The 24,500-nt window shown below is 38.0% G+C and overlaps 2 protein-coding genes across 6 annotated transcripts; both read left to right on the top strand.

Moving 5' to 3' along the window:
- The first annotated feature begins 1,856 nt into the window (after nucleotides 1-1,856).
- LOC103704263 (putative lipase ROG1) lies at nucleotides 1,857-16,625 on the top strand. Of its 5 annotated transcripts, none has more exons than XM_008787485.4 (10): nucleotides 1,857-2,343; nucleotides 3,023-3,090; nucleotides 4,148-4,218; nucleotides 4,450-4,719; nucleotides 5,670-5,830; nucleotides 5,924-5,979; nucleotides 6,092-6,144; nucleotides 6,270-6,402; nucleotides 11,895-11,992; nucleotides 16,213-16,625. In XM_008787485.4, exons 1-10 carry the CDS (start codon nucleotides 2,111-2,113, stop codon nucleotides 16,282-16,284), a joined length of 1,215 nt encoding a protein of 404 aa, XP_008785707.1. In that variant the 5' UTR covers nucleotides 1,857-2,110; the 3' UTR covers nucleotides 16,285-16,625. The 5 variants fall into 5 exon arrangements, with proteins under 5 accessions (XP_008785707.1, XP_026659321.1, XP_008785708.1 ...); XM_026803520.2 differs by lacking the exon at nucleotides 16,213-16,625 and adding an exon at nucleotides 12,581-12,968; XM_008787486.4 differs by lacking the exon at nucleotides 16,213-16,625 and adding an exon at nucleotides 12,573-12,783.
- A 3,110-nt stretch (nucleotides 16,626-19,735) lies between these two features.
- Nucleotides 19,736-24,286, top strand: LOC103704262 (cytochrome c oxidase subunit 6a, mitochondrial-like). The gene is made up of 4 exons (XM_039134145.1): nucleotides 19,736-19,893; nucleotides 20,065-20,171; nucleotides 20,291-20,333; nucleotides 23,915-24,286. Exons 1-4 carry the CDS (start codon nucleotides 19,770-19,772, stop codon nucleotides 23,953-23,955), a joined length of 315 nt encoding a protein of 104 aa, XP_038990073.1. The 5' UTR covers nucleotides 19,736-19,769; the 3' UTR covers nucleotides 23,956-24,286.
- The last annotated feature ends 214 nt before the right edge of the window (nucleotides 24,287-24,500 follow it).

Genomic DNA, 24,500 nt, shown 5'->3' with positions numbered 1-24,500 from the left:
AATTTAACGGGTTGGGTTGGATTTGGGTTAACGGGTTGAGTTCGAACCCGAACCAGTCCAATCCGATTTAAAGAAATTAAATAGATTTGGATTAGCTCGGGTTGGGTCCGATCTAAATCCAACTGGGTTCAATCAGATTGGAATTGAAATTGATTGAGCCAAATAAAATTTAATTGGGTTGAGTCCAAATTTAATTGGGACCCAATTAAATTATTAAGGCTCGTTTGGGCTCGCGAGCTGCTCGGGCTCGAGCTCGGACTCGGGCTCGGATTTAAACGGACCTTATTTTAGGCTCGGGCTCGGGCTTGTTTAACTAACGAGCCGAGCTCGAGCCAGGCTTTTACCGAGCCGGGCCCAAGCCGAGCCCGAGCAGCTCGGCCCGTTGACAGCCCTAATCAAAGGGAGCTAGAATTTAGAATCGGCCTCACCTTTTTTTTTTTTTTTCCTTTTTGTCAATCCTAAAGCTGCCAAATGTTCCTAAAATCTTGTTATTTGATGTAATATGAAATATGCTGCTTTTCTTTTGGTCCATATGTACGGGTGACACTTCTAGAAGATGGAAAAAGATCACCGTGCTTGTTCTAGAAGATGCCCCACAAGATAAGCTCCAAAACAACTACTTTGAAATCGTTTGCAAGACATGATCTCGTATTCGTCCGTGCTTCGAATGGTCCAACCTTTGATTTTTCCTTTGAGTCCAACCTTTGATTTCGGAAGCATGCCGTTACCAGCGTTACATAGACATCGTTAGACGGTCTGACGAACGTTAAAGATCATCAAACGCTTCACCAGGTAGTCACGTTTTGCAGTTCACCCACATGTGCACTGGGTCCCACCACGGGGACTTAGCGTATCCTGTGCCGAGTGGGGTCCGTGACGGTTTCGCTTTTGCCGTCCTTTTATTGGTCCCCAGAAAGAAAACAAGGGGGCAGGAAGATTCCAATACGCTAATATTCTTTTGTCCACCGTGGGTCCTACGAGATGTGTGGCTCAGAGGACGTGGTGCGTGATTATTTTTTTTTTCCCGGTCCACGATTCTTTTCGAACGGGGTCCCGTCAGGTTGGTCACCACAATACCTACCGCGGCCGGGAGGCCCCATAATCGTCACTCCGTTATGTCACGCATTGCCATTTTGTGGGACCCGCTTGGCTCGTCTAGAACGCCATGGCCGCATAAATTTTTCGCATGCGTTCTCTTTTTGATTACGCACGATTATTAACGCATCCCGACTTTTGAGGACAGGCAGATCGTTGAAGTGGTGCCCGAGAAGGGCGCGTCGGACATGGACCTCGTAGTCCTGATTAGACCAATCGAGCTAAATTTTGTTAACAAATTAAACCGGACTCGAAGTCCGACCAATAATACGCCGTGAGCTATTACGTAACTGGAGCAATTTCTAATGTAACGCAAAGAATCTGACTTGAATTCGATAAGAAGAAGTTAGTCCGATTCAAATCATTTGTTCGTTGAGTGAGGCAATTGTACGTCTATATTTAATTTAGTTGGCATGCATTGTCTTGTTGAATAATTTAGTTATGTTAGCATGATTTAGTTGCTTTCCGAATCTGGATTTTTATGATGTCGGATTCCCTTAATCCCTGAATCTTAAGCACATAGTTTGGTTATTTTAAGCGTGTTACATGTGATATACGGTGTCAGTGCCAGGTCTAGTTCAGAGACAGGTGGGCCGTGTCAGGGACTGACGGTGGAGATTTATTCATCATTCGCATGGCCGCACGGGAAGTCCCGAGAGATGGTTCGCATATGATGTTAATATGAATGATATCCGTCAGCGATGTGAAGGGAATTAATTATATAAGAATATAAAGGAGGAGGAGGAGGAGTTGGATAAATAAATAAATTGGACAGGGTCAAGGCGTCGAGCGGCAACCTCTCTCCTCTCTCTTCCTACGAGGCGACCGCCAACTCCAAGTTTGAACGAAGAAAAAAAATAGCTTAGAGATTTATGTCAGCGAGAGCGAAAGCAATGCATATTAGCGAGAGAGAGACCCCTTCAAAAAAATAGCCTATAAAACCCTAATTCCCTTCCACAAAACCCCTCCCAAGACCAATCGATCCCACGAGAAGGTCAGAGATCGAAGTCTCGAGATGGCTCCGGGCGCGCGAGGAAGAGGAGAGGCCGTGGAGGGGGGAAAGCTAAGCAGGAGGAAGGGACGGAGGTACTCGGCTTACCTCCGGCGGCCGAGTTGCTTCAAACCGGCCTGCGATCCGCCGGCGGTGGTTGACGGCGGAGATCAGAGGGTGGACAAAGGAGGAGGCCGGGAAGGGGAGCAGAGGATCCCGACGCATCTGGTGGTGATGGCGAATGGCATCATCGGAAGGTCTAGTACTACGGGATGGATCGATCCCTTTCCTGTTCGTTTTTTTTTTTCGTAATGAATTTGAGATCCTCTGGTTTTAAAAATCTCACTGTTTTGATCCCTCTTATCCCTTTGTTAATGCTATCTGTTTAACCACTTTTCTAATTTCGCTGGGATCAGCTGTTCCGTCCATTAACGAGACACTGATCAGTGATGTAGCCCATGGTGATTTTCCAGTGGGGCCATAAGGCTGACATGGCGCGGGGAGTGGGCCCCACCTGGAATTACTGACGTTTTGTCCCCCGCTCTCTTCCCTTCATAAGTTTGGCGATTACTCTGAACAGGCACCGTAGGGACGAATTTAATTAAGCAGTTGAATAGCTTAAATTCTAAAATACTGTATTTTGTCAGCATAATGTCAACCAAAGCCTACGGTGCATGTAGATCTGAGCACATTAATGACACGGATATTTAAGAATACAAAGCTCAGTAATCTAGTTCATTCCTAATTGAATCCTTCAGCGGTAACAGCCGTTGGAATGTGGTTCTCTTGTCTATCTTCTTCTTCTTCTTTTTGGAAAGTTGGATTCAAATTCTATTATTTCATAGATTATTATTGCTGTACTGTGTGCTCTTCTGAGCAACTTGCACCATACAATCTGTTCCTTATTCTTTAAAGCAGTTCCTTTTACATTTGCAGTGCTGCAAATTGGAGATTTGCTGCAAAACAGTTTGTGAAGAAATATCCTGAAGATGTTTTTGTTCATTGTGAGTACCCTTATCCTTTAGTATGGTATTGTTTTCTTTTCCCCTTTTCTAGGTCTGATAGAAAAAGAGTAAAGGCAGCTGTACTGAAGGCTACATGATTCATTTGGCTTGGGTTTCATTCTTGAACCATCATGATCATATAGCTAAAAGCCTTTAGGAATTCAAGGTGTAATGATCTTTCAGATTTCTACCAGATATTGATTGCACAATGTATAGGTTGCCAAGCCTGTAGCAATTAAATTAAAAGTTTCTCTTGGAGTGATTTAGCAAAGAACACCGTCTCACGCATGCAACCTTAGGGATTAAGGACTTTGTCACAGTGAATGGTGGATAGAAATATTCAAGCAAGAGGTTCAACAATTGACTGCACTAGCAGGAGTTTTGGTGAATTGCAGTGGGCCTAGATTCAAAACAGATGGCTTCAGGGTGCATGGTAGAGGGCAGTTAGATTGCTGGCAAAAAATTATCCAGATCCAGTATGCACAGAATCAATATATTCATGCCCATCCAGTGAAGAAAAGCATGGAGACAGATGCCACAAAAGGAGAAGTAATAAAACAGAGGCATCAACTTGTATACATTTAGAGTGGATGTCAAATAGCTGCAGAGGTTTAAGAAGCTTACTGGTCATCTGATGATCGACAAGGTCATGGATATAGGAGCAACAGCAAAAAAGAAATATACAGGATACTATAAGGTTGACAAACAGGCCACTACTGACCATCAGAAAGGATGACCAGAACTTGCTTTATATCAACATCTAATGTCATAATTTTTAATTGGAACTAATCTAGGCTTAATGCTCACAGTCTGACAAAGACAACAATGTCTTCTGTCAATTGAACTTATCTGAAGTGAACTACTAGTAAACTCCCTTTCAAGATTTTTATCTAATGGGACATGTTCACCTCCCACTATGCCTTCGTAATTGCAAACAAGCCCGTAAAACTGACATGAGAAATGAAGGCAGTCATACTTGTTACATGCACATGCTGCACTTATGTTTCTTCTTTTTTCCTTTGTATATGAGTATGATTTATTACTTTGTATTTTGCAGGCAGTGAATGTAATTGCTCAACCCTCACGTTTGATGGTGTTGACGTGATGGGAGAGAGACTAGCGGAAGAGGTGCACATGACTATTCTCACTAGATTTCAACCTTTATTTTATGCTCCATTGAGGAACTAAGTGTAACAATTTATAATGCCAGTCGTGTCATTTCTAGGTGTACCTCTTAGTTTGTGTTTTTTTTTCCTGTAAATTGGTGGAACCAACATATTAGCTTTCATTGGTACAAGCTCTTTATTTATTATACTGCAGTATACCTGTTGCCTTACATTTCCAAGTTTATGAAATCAGGTCATATCAGTTGTTGCACGCCGACCTGAGCTTGAAAAGATATCCTTTGTTGGGCATTCACTGGGTGGTTTGATTGCAAGATATGCCATCGGTATATTATATGAAAAAGATCTGTCGACAAAATGTCCAGAGGAAAATGGGGATTCTAAAACTTATACATCTGGAACTCAACATGTGGAAGAAAAATTAAAAGGAAAAATAGCTGGACTGGAGCCAATGAATTTTATAACGTTTGCAACACCTCACCTTGGCTCAAGATTGCACAAACAGGTGTCATCCAAGGCCATGAAATCTTTGTTTACTTTGGTTCTGTAGTACCCATTTTTGAGACATCCTAATCTCTTTGATGTAACTGCAATTTTACTATGCTAAACTGATGGCTGCTTTCATGTCAGTTTGGAAATTTCTATATCCATTTGATCGTCTTCATGAACTTATTCTGTTCATCATATTAGCTACTTTAGTTTTTTGCTTGTTCTAGCGTACCCTTTTCTAACATCATTTTATTGTGTTAGCCTGTGGAATTATTGATCTAATGTAATTAATTTTAGCATGGCCCTTAAGTTATTTCATTGCTAATAAATGTTTTAAGTTGTAACTCCATAGTTTATTGTTTACTTTCATTTAATTAATTCCTCTGGAGTGAAGGTTGGCATGATATCATTAATAAATCAAGCAGACTAAACCAACAATTACAATATGCAAAAGCACAATTGTTCTCAAGAATGGATAACGTACATATCAGCTAAGTAGTTCAGTTGCTTCTGCTCATTTGAATCTTCCTTTTTCTTTTTCCCGGAGGGAATGCTTATTTGAATCTTTTAAGAAGAAAAATATTTGGGTTCTCTATCACACGAGAGAACAACTTGAAAGAGTCAATAGAAGGACTGCACAACTTTGTTTACCCAAAGTTTGTTCTAAAGTCACTTATATTTCCACATTTACTTATCAGTCTACTGTTAATGGTAAACTTTACAGATTCATATTTTCACACTCTCTTCTCTTTAAATATATGTGCACACATCATACATGTCTTCCCAATTTTCCAAACTTAATTCCCTCTCTCGCTCTATACTATTTTCTATGGTTCGTGCATCGCTAACTGTTAGTTCTTCATCTTTACGCAATATTTAGAATAAGATAAATATGTGTCTATATCAAGATGCACCGTTTCCATGGTGATTGCTTATTTGAAATAAGCTTAAAAAAATAACTTGCAGATCCCAATTCTCCGTGGCTCCTATGCACTAGAAAAGATGGCATATCATATTTCGTGGATTATTGGAAGAACAGGAAAGCATCTGTTCCTTAAAGACAAAGATGAGGGAAAGCCTCCTCTTCTCCTTCGGATGGTCAATGACTGTGGAGATCTCAAATTCATGTAAGTCTTTGTAGATCATTAATCTTTGTTATTAAGAGCTTTGCTTTAATATTTTACCACATTATGATCAAATTTGCTTGATTTTTTCTGCAGGTCTGCTTTGCAATCTTTCAAGCGTTGTGTTGCTTACTCAAATGCATGCTATGATTGTATCCTATTTTGGTAACTAGTAGTGCAATGTAGTATTGTAACTACATTATATCAATTTTGTCATGTAAGGAAGTTTGATAATCACTTAACGAAACACTTTAACTCATTCAGTTATTGTTGGCTGGAAGACATCTTCAATACGTCGTCAAGATGAGCTTCCCAAGGTAGTGTTTTCAATATTCATTTTAGTTTGGGCGTAATATATTCATCCAATTGCATCGTTTTCATATTTATCTTAATTTCAGCGTAACACATCCATCTAATTGCGCTGTATTTATCTTAATTTCAGCGTGAAAGTTTTACAAAAAGTGGGGAATATCCACATGTTGTCTACGTGGAGAAACCGAAAACTGCTATTGTGCAGCAGGAAGATATTTTGGAGACAATGGTTTCTCAACCAAAGACTGCAAGTGAGATGGAAGGTTTGTCTTAAGTTTTATTACTGAATTTTGTGTTATTTTCTTCAATATACCAGTCTGTTGAGCTGAAGTTTTCAAGGTACTGTTTTGATAAGAGTCTTTATTCTTTATGCCTCCTATAATTAGATGGTGGAAATGGTTTTTTAGAAAGATCACTAAATGGATGAGCTTTTTAATTATTACATGTATAACCATATGTTAAACTCTGCCTCTTGAATTGGAGCATAATGGTTAAAATGCATGTGGGGCTGTAACTGCTGGTGCAGGATTTTTAAGGGGCACTATACATATAACATGCTGCTCTGTCATTGCCTAGTTTTTGTGTAATATAACTCTTGTCATCGTCGCATCCCTTTTATTATGGGTTATACTAGGAGACAAATGTACTGAATTCAGTATATGTGTACATATATTTGTTTATGTTGCATTAATCAGAACTTTGTATAAGATATAAGAAGGCAATAAGAGAAGAAAGAAGAAGGGAAGAAGAGAAGAAGAAAGGAAAAAAATATTGGAAGAACCAACCAAAAACGATTAGGGCCAGCTACCCCTCTCCTCCTATTTATAAAAAAATATGTGCAAATTACATTAATGCCCTTATGGTGAACCTAATTTATTCTCTTTATACTCCTGCTCAAGCTGAGCATATATATTTTCCATGCCCAGCTTGTCCAGCAAAGACATGAATTTTAGGCTTTTAGAGCCCCTTAGTGAATATATTTGCAACTTGACTATTAGAAAGAACATAAGGTGAACACAATTCCCTTGAATCCAATCTTTCTCAAACAAAGTGATGTTTGAGCTATATATGCTAAGTCCTGTCATGCTGAACTGGATAATTGGCAATATTTGTAGCAGTTTTATTATTGCAATACAACTTCAAAGGAAATGGTGGCTACATTCCTAACTCCTGCAATAGAATCTTTAACCAAAGTATTTCTGTACACCAAGATATATAGCTATATACACAGTCTCTGCACTAGAGTCAGCACTTCCTATCTGTTTCTTGCTTCTCGATGTAACAAAGTTGCCTCCTACAAGTGTGCAATAACCTTTAGTAGATCTTCTATTACCCATTGATCCTGCCCAGTCAGCATTTGAAATTGCCTCCACTTGGGAATGTTCATTCTTTGTGAATAACAGGTCATTTCCTGGACAGGACTTCAAATATTTCAGAATTCTCTCAACAGATTGAGAGTCAGGAACTCTAGGACGATGCATAAATTGATCGACTGCACTCACTGCATAAGCTATATCTGGCCTGATCAGAACAAGTACAACAACTGTCCAACCAGCCACTGGTACCTTTGTATCTTAGGATAAGGATTTCCATCAAACTCACCCATAGAATGATTGGGAACAATAGACGTGTCTGCTGGCCTACACCCAATTTTCTTGGTTTCCTTCTATAGGTCTTGGTATACGTCCTTTGATAGGCAAATATCCCCTTTTCAGATTGAGCAACCTTTATTCCAAGAAAATACTTAAGATCTCCAAGATCTTTAATTTCGAATTCTATAGCCAAAAATTCCTTCAACCTCTTGATTTCTTAAAAAAATCCCAGTTATTGCCATATCATGAACATACACTATCAGAATTGTGAGATGATCTTCCTTCTTTGCGAAAAGAGTATGATCTGCATTGCTATGTGAATATCAACATCTGATCATGGCTTTAGAAAGTGGTTCAAACTAGGCTCTTGGAGATTGTATAAGGCCATAGATAGCCTTTTTCAACTTGCATACCTTCCCTTCAATCACATATCTAGGCGGTGGATGCATCTATACCTGCTGTTGTCATTCCCCATTCAGAAAGGCTTCTTGACTTCTAGTTGTTGTAACACCAAGAATAATTTACTGCAAATGAAAGTACCTTTAGAGTATCAGTCAAAAGATTCAAATCTGAGTTCTCATTAGAAATACCAATTTCATTGGATATAGGAGCAGAAATAAGAGAGAATATCAAAATTACCTAGAGTCAGCAATGAGGATTTTGACTGGTCTCAATTATTAACTGAAGCAGGCATCTTATTCATTCTTTGATAGACAATCACCTCTATTAGATCAGTCTTCTCTGTAGCAGGCACAGAGTCATCAAGATTAACTAAAGCCTTAGTTTCTTTTTGACTACCAGGCTTATCAAGAACAGGAGGAGAGGATGGATGATCAGGATGAACAGAATGAGAAATAATAGAAATAGAAATTGAGGTATCAAAGAAGGCTTTTCCATCCAACTAGACTCCCCCTTAATAGGACTCAAGGGGAATTAAAATATAACTAAGAGTTGTTGAAAACGACGTCCTGGGTGACATATTTCCTTCCAGTTTGAGGATCAAAACATTTATACCCCTTCTGTATGGAGGATTATTCTAATAAAATCTAACTGCTCGAGGATCCCATTCAGCTTGTTTGGGATCCTCAACATGAATAAAGCATAGGCAACCAAAAATCTTGGGAGGAAGAGAAAAAGATACAATTTGGGATCAAGAACAAATAATGGTGTCTTCATGTCCAACACCCTAGATGGCATTTGTTAATCACATAGGCTTCTGTAAGCACTGCATCTGACCAAAATTTCTTTAGCAACTTGTGTTGGAACAACAATGCCCTTGCTGTCTCTAATAAATGTCTATTCATTCTCTTTGAAACACTGTTCTGTTGAGGGGTTGAGACACAGGAAAATTTATGTATCCCACCCCACATCGTCAAGAAATATGTTCAGAGTTCTCTCAAAAAATTCTCGCGCATTACCCGTCCTCATCTCCTCGCAACTGTTATTTTTCTTGCTAAATTTTGTTTTCACCATCTTGTGAAAATTCTGAGTGGTGTGCAGTACTTCTTCTCTGCTTTTTATCATATGAAGCGAAGTACATCTTGAATAATGATAATGAAATATCTATGGCCATCCATAGCAACGACAGGTCAAGGACCCCAGACATCTAAATGAACAAGGTCAAAAGGACAAGTAACTGTTACTGAATGTGGACAAGTTGTTTTACATTATTTTGCCCACTGGTAAACAGAACTTTGAAGACTTTCAGAAGAAGCAAATTTGAATAATTCAGAAAATTGAATTTCCAAATAATTAAATCCTACTCTAGCATGCCAAAGATGAACCTCAGCTATTGCATCTTTATTTTCCCTAAAGCTAATACTAGAAGAATGAAAAAAAGAGGTGACATCTCCATCAAGAATGTAAAGCCCTCCAGCTTCACAACCACTCTTAATCATTCTCCTTGTCTGTCTATCCTGGAAAACATAATGAGTAGAAAAGAAGGTTACAACAAAATCCAAGTTTTTAATGAGGCGACGAACTGAAAGCAAATTAGTATGCAAGTCAGGAACATGAAGAACTGAATCGAAGGTAATATTTTTACTGATTTTGATGTTCCCCTTTCCAGAAATTATTGGAAAGGATCTGTCAGCAATTCTAACTTTTCCTATCCTACTTAAGGAACAAGAGGAAAATAAGGATGCAGAACTAGTCATATGATCAGTGGCACCCGAGTCAATGATCCAAGATGCACTAGCAGAAGGCTCACAAGAGACTAAGATAGTAGACATACTTGATTTAGCAAGCACAGTGGAAGCAGTGGAGTTGAGGCAAGTTAGAAGTTGTTTGAGTCTAATTACCTCATCAGAGAAGGGATCTTTACTGATTCTAGGAGTAGAAGCCTGTTTCATAGGAGACTGAGCAAATATTTGAAGGGTCCCAGGAAGCCCCTCTACAGCATGATCAGCAGCTGCCTGCAGTTTCTTCTTTGCAGTCCATTCTCTTAGTTAGTGTAGCAGGCTGGAAAAGAGGATATTTCATCCAATAAGTGCTCTCTATTTGTTTTTTCCTTGCTACAATGGGTGTAATGCAAATCTTCCCTAGAACACATTATTCTTTTTGCTTCCTCTCCTATCTCCCTTAGAAGATGAGGAAACTAATGCAGAATGTTCAGGGACATCAATAGAAGTTTCAGGATTCATCTCCCTCCTACTTTCTTCACTTTTCACGAAGGAAAAAAAAAATAATCCATAGTGCATAGCTCCTCTCTTATTAAAATCTGCCCTCAAACTCTTTAAATGCATTAGTCGAGCTAGCCAAAAATATAAAAATTCTCTCTTCAATCTGCTTCTGCTATGCTCACCATCTGTGGGAATGATGATCTAGTTCCTCCCAAATACCCTGATGGGTCTTCTTTGCGAATACGTAGAGTTGACCTTACTCTATATCTTGAATGTTGTATCTAGAAAAACCACAGTTTCATAGATCTTTGGTGTCATGGGCTACAGCCAAGACATTATCTGAGCATTCTCTTTTTCTCACTTAAGATTCCCCTCATCATCAGTCTTCTCGAGCTTCCTGGTAGCACCTTTGATATACCCAAACAACCCTTGATCAGTAATAAAAAGTTAGGCAGCCATAGCTTGTACTCATCTAATCTTATAGATGTAATAATCTGATTAGGGTTTTGAATCAAAACCTCAAATTCTGGTGCTCTCCTATCTTCAAAACTCACCTCTGATTCACTATTGAAGATATCTTCAATTCAAGAATGGATTAAGAGAGTCAAATACCAGATTTCTGGCTGCTCGTGACTATGCCAGATTTGAAATACCGATTAATCTCCACAAATAACCTTAAGAATTCGTCTTTTGTTTTACTAGAGTCAGTGTCTGCAGTCTGGTCTAGATCTGATCACAATAAGATCTAAGAATAGTATCCCTTTCTGTCTGGATCTAATCTACATCTGCATAGCTATATCTTCTGGAATCTAGACCTGATCAGATCTGCATTGCTATTCCTTTTAGAATCTTCTTCTTGTTCCTTCAACCAAGATGACTCAAAATTAGGGCTTCTTCTAATTCGTTATTGTGCAAAGGAGTTTTTCTTTCTTTTCCTGCTATTAAATATGAGGATAATGAAAGGAAAAGAACTCAAACACAGTATGTAGAACCCGACATCTGAATGACCACTCTTATACCATGTTGAAGTAATCAGAACTATGTATAAGAGATAAGAAGACAAGAAGAGAAGAAAGAAAAAGGGGAAGAAGAGAAGAAGAGAAAAAAATATATTGCAAGAACCAACCAAAAATGACTAGGGCTGGCTGCCTCTCTTTCCTCGTATTTATAATAAAGATGTAAATATTACAATAATACCTATATAGTGAATCTAGTTTATTCTCTCTATAGTAAGGATCGCCGAATTGGTACCGGTAGGCGTACCGGTTGGCCACCGGACCGGTTTGGTATCAGTTCACTTGAAGTGCTATTATTGTAATACATTTTTGTAGTCTTGCCTCAAACTAATATATCTACAGTAAACATCAAAATAATTGTCTTGGTTCTTTTATTTCATTTAGTAATTGTATGCTGATGAGTGTGGCCCCTGAACAGTGAGGATGTTATAGGATAGGTATAGTAGCAGTTCTGTGTGCTGCTTCTTCACTGCTTCCCTTCGTAGACAGTGTCTCATGCATCTCATGTTTTCTTTAACAACTGCAGAGGCAATGATCAAAGGTCTAACCAGAGTTCCCTGGGAAAGGGTAGATGTCAGCTTCCGAAAAAGTAAACAAAGAATTTTTGCTCACAGCACTATTCAGGTATGTTGCTTTCTTGGTATCATGACATAGTTAATGATGCCAATATATTAAGGTGGTTGTTAAAATGAGCCTGACTGCCATTTTTTACGCTGGAACTCTCTTCATTTTTCTGATACATATCAATGACTGATTCCAATTCACTAATATCAACCGTCTACCATTATTTTCATCTAGAAACTGCATTAATTTTGTTTAGATATATGTGACACAATTCATCCTCAAATAGAGGAAATGACCTTAAATGGATAAGTATGTGAGGAAAATGTCATCATTAGCCTGTCCCTGCATCACCCCTGCCCCTCCACTAGGTGCCTCTCCGAACTACAAAGCCATTAGGTCACTCATTGAACTTGTTAGGGAAGAAAATTTGGTCAGCTTGCCTCGATTCTGTTTTCCTTTTATACTTTATCTATCTGCAATTATTCATGTCTGCAATCTATGTTGCAAGTCTATGGCCTTGGAGTTGTTGAAGGGTACTTTTAATCTTGAAAAGACAAAACTAACCTTGCTATTTCTTTTTTTTTTGTTGTTTTTTGATGCAATGGACGACTCACACAACTCTGGTATGAATACATCCAAGAAAATCAGAAAAAAGCAAATCTCGGAAAGCACGAGGCAACTCCGCCTCACCAGTCCACAAGACCCCACTTGAGTGATCCACCACAAAGGAAGCCACCCAGTCTGCAGCTCTATTCGCCTTCTGTAAACATGCCTTGCCCCAAAGGTGATACCTCCACCAGCCATACCCCAGATATCCCGGAGCAGGGGGGTGTCTCCATGTGTCTTATCTAGACGCTTGTCAACATCTTCTTGGTTCTGGACCCTCTTTTTCTTGTTCCTCAGATAAACATCCCATTATGTGATGGTGAGGGTTGGGATGAACATCGTCACAGCTAAGAGGCTTTGTTCCTGCATTCCATGTTTGCAGTTATGGCATATAGAATACAATTAGCTTATCTCATTAGTATTTTCTGCATGATTCAACATTGTGGTCTTTGAATCTTTGTGCTTTGTTCCATTTTCATCAAATGTTTTACTTGGTTTCTTGCTTTTGTCTATAAGAATCGAAGTTTCTTTGCTAACATGTGGTGTAGGAGGCAGTTATACTTAGGTTTTACATCATTTTAGATCCAGAATTGTTAAGCCTGATATACATTGTTGATCCATTCCCTATTAGCTTAAGCTTTTAGGATCCAGTGATCATTCATCATGGTATTTGAGCTCAGGTTTCCTGGAGGTCATGAATTTGACTTCCCTTCATGCCAATTATTTATTTAGTCATCCAGATTGTTGTCTTGACTTATTTTGGTTATTGTGGTCCCTCCATGTGTGTGGTCCGGGATGCATGCGAAGAGGGGTTATTAAACCTGGTATATATTCTTGACCTACTTCCTATTAGCTTAAGCTTTTGGGATCCAGTGTTTAGTCATCAGGAATCCAACATATTCATGAAAACATATCCAAATGTAACCTATCTTTTGTGCATATAGACCATTGAATGCGGTCCATTTGATTTCAGAGCCAGTCTGAAATCAAAACCATTTTTTCCCTTCCAAAACTAGGTCAAAGTACTAAAGTTTGTTCCTGTCTTAAGCTCCATCCTTTAGTTCCAACTTTTACTTGCTTGATCCACTCTATTGCAAGGACTTGAGAATATCTTCTCCCTTGCCAGGTCATTTAGGCCCTGTTTGGGGGAGCTTTTGGAGGGCCAAAAAGCACTTTCTGGCCCTCCAAAAGTACTTTTAGGTAAAAAACGGTGTTTGATAAAATTTTGGAAAAGCTGTTTCAGCTTTTGCGGGAAGCTGAAAACAGCTTTTTGGCAGAAGCTCCATTTTGGAGCTTTCCGAAAACGCTGTTTTCAGCTTTGTCGGGAAGCTGTATTTTTTACCAAAATACCCCCATTCAAAAAAAAAATTCCTCCCAAAAACCTCTCTCTCGCTGCCTGTTCCTCTTCCACCGAACCCCACTCCCTCTCCTCCGCCGCCGCACCCTCTCCTTCTCCCCCGCCGCCGCACCCCCTCCCTCTCCCACGGTGCGGAGGTGCCGAAGAAGAGGAAGACGGGTGGTCTTCCCCTTCCCATGGCGGCTGCCGGCCACGATTTTCCCGTCATGGAAAGGGGAGGCGCCGAACAAGGAGGTCCCACGGTGGGGAGGTGCCGAAGAAGAGGAAGAAGAGGAAGAAGAAGGGGGCGCCCTCCCCCTTCCTACGGCCGCCGCTGGTTACGACCCACCCCCTCCCGCATCCGCCACGGCCCGGCCTCTTTCCGGCGCCGTCGGCCTCGCGGGAGGAGAGCTCTTCCCAGGGGGCCAGCCGTGGCCACCGAGACTGCCGCAGCCGCCGCCGGCCATGGCCCGGCCGCCTCCCGCGGCCGCTGCGGCGTGGCCCCCTTCCGGCACTGCCGGCCGTGCGGGAGGAGAAGAAAGGAGAACGGGGTAGAGGAAGGAAGGAGAAGAAGAGAAGAAAAAAAGAAAAGGAAAAGAAAAGGAAAAAAAAAGAAGAAAAGGAAAGAAAAAAAAGAGAAAAAAAGAAAAGAAAAGAAAAGAAAAAAAGAATAAATAAATGCATAAATAAATATTTATATAAATGAATGAATGAATGAATAAATAAATAAATAAGATAAAAAATTTACATTATTAATTATTTACACTAATAATTATAATATTTTATATCTTTATTATTGTATTATACTATAAATATAATATTATAATATATTATATCATAATACATTAATATGTTATGTTAAATAATTTAATATTATGTTATATTATGAGAAATTAATTTATACTAATAATTATATTATTTTATATCTTTATTATTGTATTATACTATAAATATAATATATATTACATTATATCATAATACATTAATATGTTATATTAAATAATTTAATATTATGTTATATTATGAAAAATTAATTTACTCTAATAATTATATTACTATTATGCTAGCTATGCAATGTCATATTACTCTATTATAATAATATTATTTTACATTACAGTAATATTATACTATATCGTGTATTATGTATTAATATATGTTATATTTTATTAGGCTCTGTTGTATAATACCATGCAATGTCCTTTATGGTAATTTTGTCATACAAAAGTACTTTCTCAGTTTATTTACCAAACACATGTTAAAGTACCACAGCACTTTAGAATTATAGTTACCAAACAGCAAACAGCTTTTCATAAAAGCTCTACTTCAGACAGCTCTACTTCCAACAGCTCTACTTCCAACAGCTCTACTGCCAACAGCTCCCCCAAACAGGGCCTTAATAGGAGTGATTTTTATCAAGAATCAAGAGCTTAGATGATGATTCTTATATATAGTTTTGAAGACCTCATACTTATCTCCTTTCAGTTTTGATTTCTTACTTTCCTATGTGACCTGCAGTTGTTTTTACAGTTCCATGTTTCAAAAGGTACTTGTTTTCTTGTTTCATAGGCCATCTTTAGTTTCAGAATCCAACATATTTATGATGCACCTAATCGCAATTTGACCTTTGTTGCAATTTAAACCGTCAGATGCCATCTGAATGCTATCACCAGCTAAATCTAAATTATTTGAACACTAGATTAGACTACCAATGCTCAATCCTTCTATATGCTCATTGTTTATTTCCACTTTTCCAGCTTTCTATAACTTGATCCTGAACTTCTGTTTCTTCTTTCTGTAGATTCTCTCTTAATTTATTATTTTCTTTGTCTAGCTTCCGGGAATTGTAAGACCCAATTCTTAAAATAATTCTTGTTTTTCTTCGTCTGAGCAGTGAATTTAGGCCAGCCAACAGCTTTTTAACAGAAACCTACTCAACCACTATTGCCCTATTTTTGCATAAAAATTCTTGATGCCAAGCTCAGGGTCATTATGCATCTGAATTTCATGTGCTGTCAACTATACAAAGTTGTTTGTTATCAGAACTTCAGGTTAGTAACATTATAATTGCCACAACACCTAAAGATAGAAAGCCTTAAGAAACTGGATATAAATGCCCCATTGCCTACCCTGGCGGCAAAGCCCAACTCAAATAGCTCCATAATGTTTCATGCATTGTGTGATGTTACATGATGAATTACAAGCTAGATTCGGAGAGCTAAATTCGCCATTTCAGGCATTATGACACAAGTAATCATGGGTTTTTTAATAGACATTTCTGACGCATAAGTATGCAAATTTGAGCTTACTGGTCAATAAGCATTGTATCAATTTGGTGCAGGTAAAGACGCACTTCATAAATTCAGATGGTGCAGATGTGATCTTTCACATGATCGACAATTTTCTCTTATAATGGACAAATCTCAGCTGTCTCCAACATATAGTAATGTAGTTTCTCCAAATTGAGATGCTCATCCCTGTATTTACCTCTAAAGTTTTTCAACTAGGTTTAAGAAGAATTGGGGAAAGCATTTTCCTCCTGGCGTTAGAACAGGCCTATATATAAGATTCTTAAAGAATTGTATCCCAGTATGGGGAAGGAAGGGAATTTAGAAAGTGTCACGAGGGTACATGCTTAGAAGGCCTTGGATACCTGCACAATTGATGTATATTATTATAGATTTCTTGTATTTTTCTGTGGAAGTGTACAACAAATCTCAATTATTTAGTATATAGCCCATTTTTATACCTGCATATTAATTTTATTTTCAGTTTCTCAGTAATTACATGGAATGAGCAGAACAATGCTGAGCGTGTCTGCGTGCTTCCCTACTCTCATTCCTCTCCCCACTTCAAGTTGAATGGGAGAATTATTTTCCAACTAAACGGCTCCTTTTGCAGGCCACGACCAATGCATCCTTCATTAGCTCTCTGTATTAGTAGAAAACTTTTGTTCTTCTCGCCTTCCTCGCCCCTGCTGTTCAGTGTTAGTAGAAACTTCACATGGAAACTCTAAGAATAGGCTATGCCAAAGAATGCACGAAACAAAATAATGTGACCGTTCCCTTGATGAACATGTTCTGAGAAATGAACAGAGTTAGTTTTTTTTTTTAAAAAAAAATTGGCGTAAAAAAATTATTCAATCAAATAAATTTTCTGTATAGTTTTAACTTTGAAGAGGAAGAGGGTGCTAAACTTCCATCCTTGTACCCTTGACTTGGCGATGAAAGTGAGGGCTAGCCTCGTTTGGTGTTTTTTATCTGGAAGCTCCCACTCTCGAGTTTTCTCAAAGTCAACTTCGATGGATGCGTCTTGTAGGGCGGTAGGAGGGGAGGTGCAAGCTTTGTTGTTAGGGGGCCGGATTCTAGGGTGATTGCGGCTGGGGGTTGCCATTTATTTGACACATCGGTGCCAGAAACGGCGTTGAGAGCGGCTTGGTCGGGCTTATGCTATGTTTAGCATGCCCTGCGGGGGAGAGATGTCCCCTTGGAGGATGTCTCTGCGGCGGCTATCGGATAGATTTGGCAGACTTCTGGGGGGCTCGGCGACTGCCATCCGTTGGTGAGAGACCCGAGCCATGGTTTCCGACGGACTGGTGCTTTAAGCGAAACATGTGTTTAGAGAGGCCAATAAGGCTGCTGATTGGGTAACTTCTTTTGTTGCTAACCATTACGGGGACCACCTATAGGAGGAAGAGGTGGAGTTGCCTACAGCTCTCCGTGATGTACTGCCTTTTATTTTTCCTTTTATTTTTCTTGATTGTATTCGTACATGTTATGTATTAGACTTTCGTTTTCAGCAAAAAAAATAAAATAAAAATAGTGAGGGCTAGCCACTGAGGCAGCTCGGTTAGTTGGCCTGTTTTGTCTTAGTTGAGGCTAGCATCTTGTATGTGTAATTCATCAACTAATGGAATATTTTATCGTGCGTGCAATGTGCTCGACTAATTCAAGATTGTGTCAACTCCAAATGGTGTGGATGGAGGTCCATCTTGCAAAATTCCATTGGATCGGTCCAAGATTGAAATCATGCTTGTGGGTTTATTACTGGTACCGGTATACAATCTTGGATAGACCATAAGGTATTGCGTGTTCCAGCATCTAAAGCAGTGCAGCAAAATAAACAAATTCAAGTATAGTTTATTGATGAGTGATTTTGTAATATACAAGAACTCTAACTTGAGTTACGACCGAGCAGCAATCTTTTCATTGAAGACTTTTTATGAAATCTCAGCATTTCAGGATCTAATTGAATAACTTGTTGCTCTGATACAAATTTATTGGAGCGGAATGTAGATGAAATTGAAGAACAAAGAAATTCAAGAAGATAGAGAGAGGAAAACATAGCATGCATAAATTTACGTGATTCGACTACATACCTATATTCACAAGTGAGAAATGAGAAAGAATTCCTCGGTAACAAAAGGATGGAGTACAAAAATAATATAGCCTCTCAATAAACCCCTTACCCAACTACACCATCATCTCTCATACTTTTCTAGCAAGAAGACACATCAAAATCGGCAGGTCTTTGCAGAGGCTCTGCCTCTGCACTACCATAAGAAGTCAGTGGTGGGTTCGGGGCTTTGGCCTAAGCTCTCTGCTTTCACTATAGGGCTCACAAAAAAATTTCAATCATATCTTTTTTTTTACAAATTTATTGAACCAAATTATAGAATGGGGTGGATAAAGAAATTCAAGGTGCACTTAACACTCCCTCTACATTAACGATAGTCTTGACATGCTTCCTATACTAACTAATGGTATCCAATGCTCAACTATTTAATAACCTCCTCTAAAGTGATATCGGTGTAAAATTGAATATCTTCCTTGCATGTTGTGTCAATGTTCATGAGCTGTAGCATTTTCTATTGTGGAGTTGCAGTGAGAGAGAGATCTTTATGCGTAATTTTCTTCAGAGTCTATATCTGAGAAAGGTTGACTAGTATTGGCTAATAACCTCTAAAAATTTAAAAAAAAAAAAGTTGATTAAGAAAAATATGCAGATGAATCTTTCTGATCTCCGAATAGTACTGAATTAGGACTTGTTTTGGCCGTAGCCCTTTGAATCTAAGACAGCTACATCCGACCGTCAATCACACAATAAAAAATATTTTTACTAATAATACTTTTGATATAGAATTTTTTCATGGTGAAATATCATATTTGCTAAAAAAGTAGAATAAAGAGAGTAAAAAATAAAAAAGTCAGTTGACCTCTATTTTTTGAAAAAAAAAAATAAAACAAATACCACCAAGAACGATATTAATTTTACAACTGGATTACCGAATGAAAATAATATGAAATTATCATTCTTGATGGAAATACCCTCAAATATATTATATTAATATTATATAATTAATATTAATATATTATAAATATATTATTATATTAATTAATTATATTTAATAATAATAATAATATATTTATATATTTATATATACACCAAAATATACAAAAAATTATTTATAACAAGAAACATATTTTCTAATATATAATTAAATTTAAAATATTTTTTTAATTTATATAAATATATTTTAATATTTAAAATAGCTAACACTGGTAGTAGGCTGTGGACAGATAAACAAAATGTTGTTATTTAAATTATTTATTTAAAAATATTATTAATTAAATATTTTAATACTATTTTTTGAAATAATTTTTCTACCAATTGAATATAATAAAATTTGTTTTTTTAATAACTATTTTTTAAATAAAAATAATTTTCAGGAACCATATGACATAATCCCAACTAGACAGGCCCTTACAGTATTAGGAGGCTGCAAATCACGGCCATTAACGATTATCCTCGCGCTATCACAGCCGTTCATTAATTTTTCTCACGCGCCCCGCACTGATACAATAGTCGCTGACGCAGGCGCGACCAGTATTCACAGCGATGGCGATGTCGATGTCGGCGGGCAGGTGCGGCCTGCGGGCGCTTCTGCGCGGCGGAGCGAGGCGGAGCGACGCAGCTGCCGGCAAGAGGAGCTTCTCTGCCTCTGCCCACCAGGACGACGCCTGTCTGCCCTCTCGATCCCCTTCCCTCTTTCCCCCTTCTTTTCTTTCCTTTTTTTCTTCTTTCCGCCCTGATTAGATTCGATCTGTTCGATCTCTTATTAGGGATAGGGTTTGGGTAAGGGTTTGAGTTTCAGGGAATGAGAACTTCTTTTGAACCGATTTGACCTTTGCAGATGAGACGGCGAAATGGGAGAAGATAACGTATGCGGGGATCGTCACCTGCACTGTACTTTCGATCTATAACCTCTCCAAGGATCACCCCCACCATCTCGAACCACCGGTACTATTTTATTTTTTTAAAAAATCTTTTCTGATTATGCTTTTAGTTATTATGCTGTTGAAATTAACCATCCATTGATATTGGATCATAAAATTTGAGAAAAATCTGTTCTTTTGAAGGCTTACGAATATTTGCACGTCCGTAACAAGGAGTTCCCCTGGGGTATGATTTGTTACCTTCCTTTCTTCATATATTCCTGCTTTTCCTTAAGAAGTTATCATGATGACAGGTTTCATATTCTTTGTATTGTGCCACGATCATATATGAAAAACGGAAAAAAATGGGACCCATCTGTTTGGGGCCAGCATAGTACATTTCTTTGATACTTCTTGGTGTTTAATTGATCTTTTAGTACCATGAGTTACTAGGCAGTTGACGTTTTCAGATTATTGCTTAAGAATCTATATATCCAGTTGTTTGAGTAAATCATAAGGATAACAGGTTATTGAGTACGAAAAGGTCTTTTTCATATGTGATTGTCTTTTAGATGCATGCATCCATTTATGTACTTCTAGATAAAGTTTGTGAAGACTTCAATAAATTGCAAAAGAAGGTTCGGAGTCATGCCCTATGTTTCCTCAAATTTTACTATCACCAGAATTTTGTGTTTTCCCAAATAAACCACAATGACCAGATTGATGACTAGGTTTGTTATTTTAAATGTGTAATTTATCTTCACATGGATTGAATGAGGATTAATAGTTAAACTTTTTAGTCGTACCTTTGGATGGAACATATTTCCTTTTAATTGTTCCTTTTTATCTGTTGGATTGAGAGTTGGAATTACTGGATTTGTAACTCCTTTTCTTTTGATGATAATTATTATGAATATTTACTGTATCAGATGTCTATTTTTGGCTATCTTTGGCATTTCTGATTTTCTTTATGTATTTTGGCTTTCTTTTGGTGGCTCGTGGCACCCAAAGCTATTTAGTATTTATCAAGATTTAATTATGAAAAAATAAAGAACAATACTTGTATCAGAATAATATTATCTTTTGAATGCTTGAATTAGATATCGACCAGATAGTTTGAGGCATTCTGATTTTAGATTTCCATTTTATGGATTCAAGGGGCCTGGGTTGGTCCTACTTGTTTCCATATAAGTTGGAAGTGATTTGAAATAATCTTTCTACCCAAGTGGATCAAGCTCTATGATATTTTGGTAATTTAGATGGGTCAAGTGAATTTGTCTTGATATTCTGACTTTGTGAGAAATATGGAGGGAACAGAGGCGACACTTTCTCTAGTGGATCATATTGCTTAGCACAACACCTTCTAATAACTTGATGAGATCGCGATTTTACTTGAGTTGGGTAATTTTGTAGGAAGCAAGGTACGCCATACCATACCGAGTTGAAAGGTACGAGGCATACCATACTATACCAGTTCGGTAATGGTACGTGGTCTGAGAGTGTATTGCTACTTGGTACACCGAACCGACCTCCATACTGAACGTATCGATACAATAGCAGGATGGTACCAATATGGGGCCTGGTACCGAGACAATGTATTTTGGTAGGAGGTTTGTTCAAAAAATAATGGAAGTTGTTATATGAAGGCACCTCTCGGGAGGCTAAGGACTGCTGAGAAATTTAATAGAATGCCTTCGTTTGGTTTCTTTGCTTATCCATAGCAGCCCAGATTGTTAGCATTGTTTGGACAAGCATTTAGAAGAGTAAGAAACTATAGCTGAATTCTACCACAATATCGGTGGATCATGATTGTTTAAGGCCATACAATGTCTTCAGGTAATGAGACATATCTAGAGGCCAATAGATCATTACCTATTTGCCTTGCCTTATATCTTCTATTTAAAGTCTATGGCACAGGTTTGGTATAGTGCTAATTATTGTGGATACTCTTGAGTGACTCAAATAAAAGAAATGATTTGAGGAACTATTTTTTCTTTTTCTATTCCCTTTTTTTCCATTGGATACTTTGGGAAGTTATCGCTCTATTTTTTTCGTATTATACTTTTATGCTATCTTTACATCTCATAGGCTTTGTATAATGTATGTAGGATCTAATCACTGTTTCTCAGCATACTGGTTTATCTCCATAAACTTATAATCAGTTTCAGATTATCTAATTAGCTTGGCTGTTCTGGCTCATAGTTTCTTTTGTACATTTGTGGGTTTTTATATATCCATGCCGTGCAGAGCATGTCATTGTTTTCTTATGCAGTCATGCATTTCCAATTCACCTTGTAAGGAATGCAACTGATGGTGTATCTCTATCTCAGATCTTCATGAAAAGTTTAATGATGGAAAATCACCATTTAATTGCTGAGTTATATTAACATACGTCATGTTTGAATGCACGGAAAACTGCTTAAAAACTCCTTTTTTTTCTTGGAAAATCTAGTTTTCCATTTGTTTGTTTAATTTGAAAACTAACGAATTTTGGAAAACTTGGAACTATTTTTCTAGAAAAAACTTTTTCATTTCATGGAAAAGTCTTAATTTTCCCTTTCCTTTCCATGAATTTCCTTGCAACCAAACATACCCTTAAAGACAAATGATCTTCGTAATGGAGTTTGATAGCAAATGTCCCAACTCCCACATGTTCATGCATGAGATAACTGTAGTCATGACTCATGATTGTGTTCACAATGATGATGCTGATCTTGATGTGTTCCCATTTCTTTGAGATATTGAATAATTCACATTATATGGCTAGAAAAACATATATAATTTTCTGTTGTTGGTTTTATTTGATGTAAAATCTGCTTTGCTCTTGTAAACAACTCAATTGTGTCAGAGACAACTTGCCCTCAGAGATGCATACTTGATAATAAATACATTTACCAAATAAACATACTGTACATTCTTGTATCAGTACTCAAGATGATGTATCGAACAGCTTTATTCATGGTACTACATGTTGCCTATGTCCATGTTGATAATGTCATAGCTTAAACACCTTCAAGCTGTTAACTTGGCTCAATAATGAGCTGTTTGTGATTTGTTTCAGATTGAATCTATTCTACCATAATCTTTGATATGGGACAGTCTATGGAAGGGGACCTAATTGTGTTTAGGACAATGGGGCTACTATAATGTATCTATTCTACCATAGTCTTTGATATGGGACAGTCTATGGAAGGGGACCTAATTGTGTTTAGGACAATGGGGCTACTATAATGTATTGTTGGAGTTTTTTGGTATCCCCCCCCCCCCCCCCCCCCAAAAAAAAAAGAAACAAATCTCTTTCCTTGCATCCCCACTGCTCTCTCCCTCCACTCACTCGTACCCTCTCTCTCTTCTTCCCCTGTTTCTCCCCATCCCCAGTCTCTTGCCCTGCGGCTGAGACCGCTGCCCTGTGTCAGACATCAGGGCCATGACCACCTCCCTGGTGAGCCCTGACCACCTCCCCCCATCTCTTTCTCTCTCACTCTCTCAACACTCAATCAGTGAATGGCATGGAGCCACCCTTATTTCACCGCCCGCCAGCCCCTTCCCACTCTCTTTTTCTCGCTCAAGCAGTGAATCACTGATTTTCATGTTTCCTATTTTTATTGTAGCACTTTGATGTTTTATTATCATTAGATTTTTAGAAAGTTGAATTAATTTTGTTTGATGCTTCTCTTTGTTTATTTATCTTACAAGTGCTATACCTTTGAAGAAACTCAGTTGAACTTTGTACATCTAAGTACTTTCAGTTTTATGACAAGTTTCTTCATTACCATTCTTTACTAATACTATTAGTTTAATACTTGTTTCTTGGTCTATGACTTGCAGGTCCTGATGGTCTCTTTGAAAAGAAGCATGCTGAACATTAGGGCACCATTTCCGTGGTTTTCTGATTTTCACTTAGAACATATTCAAGTTGACAGTGAATACTTGAAGCAGCTGTTCAAAGCAACTTTGCCTTTTTGATTTGAAAAAGAAAATCTAATAATTCTGTTGAACCTTCTTTTTTGTGAGCAAATTATTTCACTCCATTGTGGTGATTGATTTTTATTTGACACATCTTTCTTAGTAAATTACACCTTGTTCTGATCTGTAGAAAATTGCTGCAGCTGTGTGATGTTGAGTTGTGTTTGGCTTATGATCTATTCAACTTCACTTGAAAAGGAAACAGTTAATAAGATTCAGTCACGTTAATAAATATGTGCGTTTCCATTTTGTCTCCCTCTTGACATATGTTAAACTGATGGCGTGGAGTTTCTGTTTTTTAGAGGAGCATGGCATGAGGGATTAGATCTCCCTGTTTCTTTCCATTTCTTTTTTGAAGTAAGAGTAGTGCATCTGTACCCTACCTTTTTCTCCTTCTCTTGGTTTTCTTTCCCCTGGCTGTTGCAAAGTATTGCCATACGGGGTCACA

The sequence above is a fragment of the Phoenix dactylifera genome, chromosome 15 (genome assembly GCF_009389715.1).
Source record: "Phoenix dactylifera cultivar Barhee BC4 chromosome 15, palm_55x_up_171113_PBpolish2nd_filt_p, whole genome shotgun sequence".
NCBI classification, from domain to species: domain Eukaryota; kingdom Viridiplantae; phylum Streptophyta; class Magnoliopsida; order Arecales; family Arecaceae; genus Phoenix; species Phoenix dactylifera.
The sequence above is the reverse complement of the archived record's forward strand: the minus strand, read 5'-3'. Positions and strand labels throughout refer to the sequence as shown.

What these genes read in the sequence shown, in the direction of transcription:
- LOC103704263 (XM_026803520.2), top strand. Translation starts at nt 2,111, where the DNA reads ATGGCTCCGGGCGCGCGAGGAAGAGGAGAGGCCGTGGAGGGGGGAAAG. An exon ending in TGTGGAGATCTCAAATTCAT is followed by an intron (nt 5,831 to 5,923) that starts GTAAGTCTTTGT and finishes TTTTTTCTGCAG; the next exon opens with GTCTGCTTTGCAATCTTTCA. An exon ending in GACTGCAAGTGAGATGGAAG is followed by an intron (nt 6,403 to 11,894) that starts GTTTGTCTTAAG and finishes TAACAACTGCAG; the next exon opens with AGGCAATGATCAAAGGTCTA.
- LOC103704262 (XM_039134145.1), top strand. Translation starts at nt 19,770, where the DNA reads ATGGCGATGTCGATGTCGGCGGGCAGGTGCGGCCTGCGGGCGCTTCTG. An exon ending in TGCCCACCAGGACGACGCCT is followed by an intron (nt 19,894 to 20,064) that starts GTCTGCCCTCTC and finishes TGACCTTTGCAG; the next exon opens with ATGAGACGGCGAAATGGGAG. An exon ending in CCCACCATCTCGAACCACCG is followed by an intron (nt 20,172 to 20,290) that starts GTACTATTTTAT and finishes GTTCTTTTGAAG; the next exon opens with GCTTACGAATATTTGCACGT.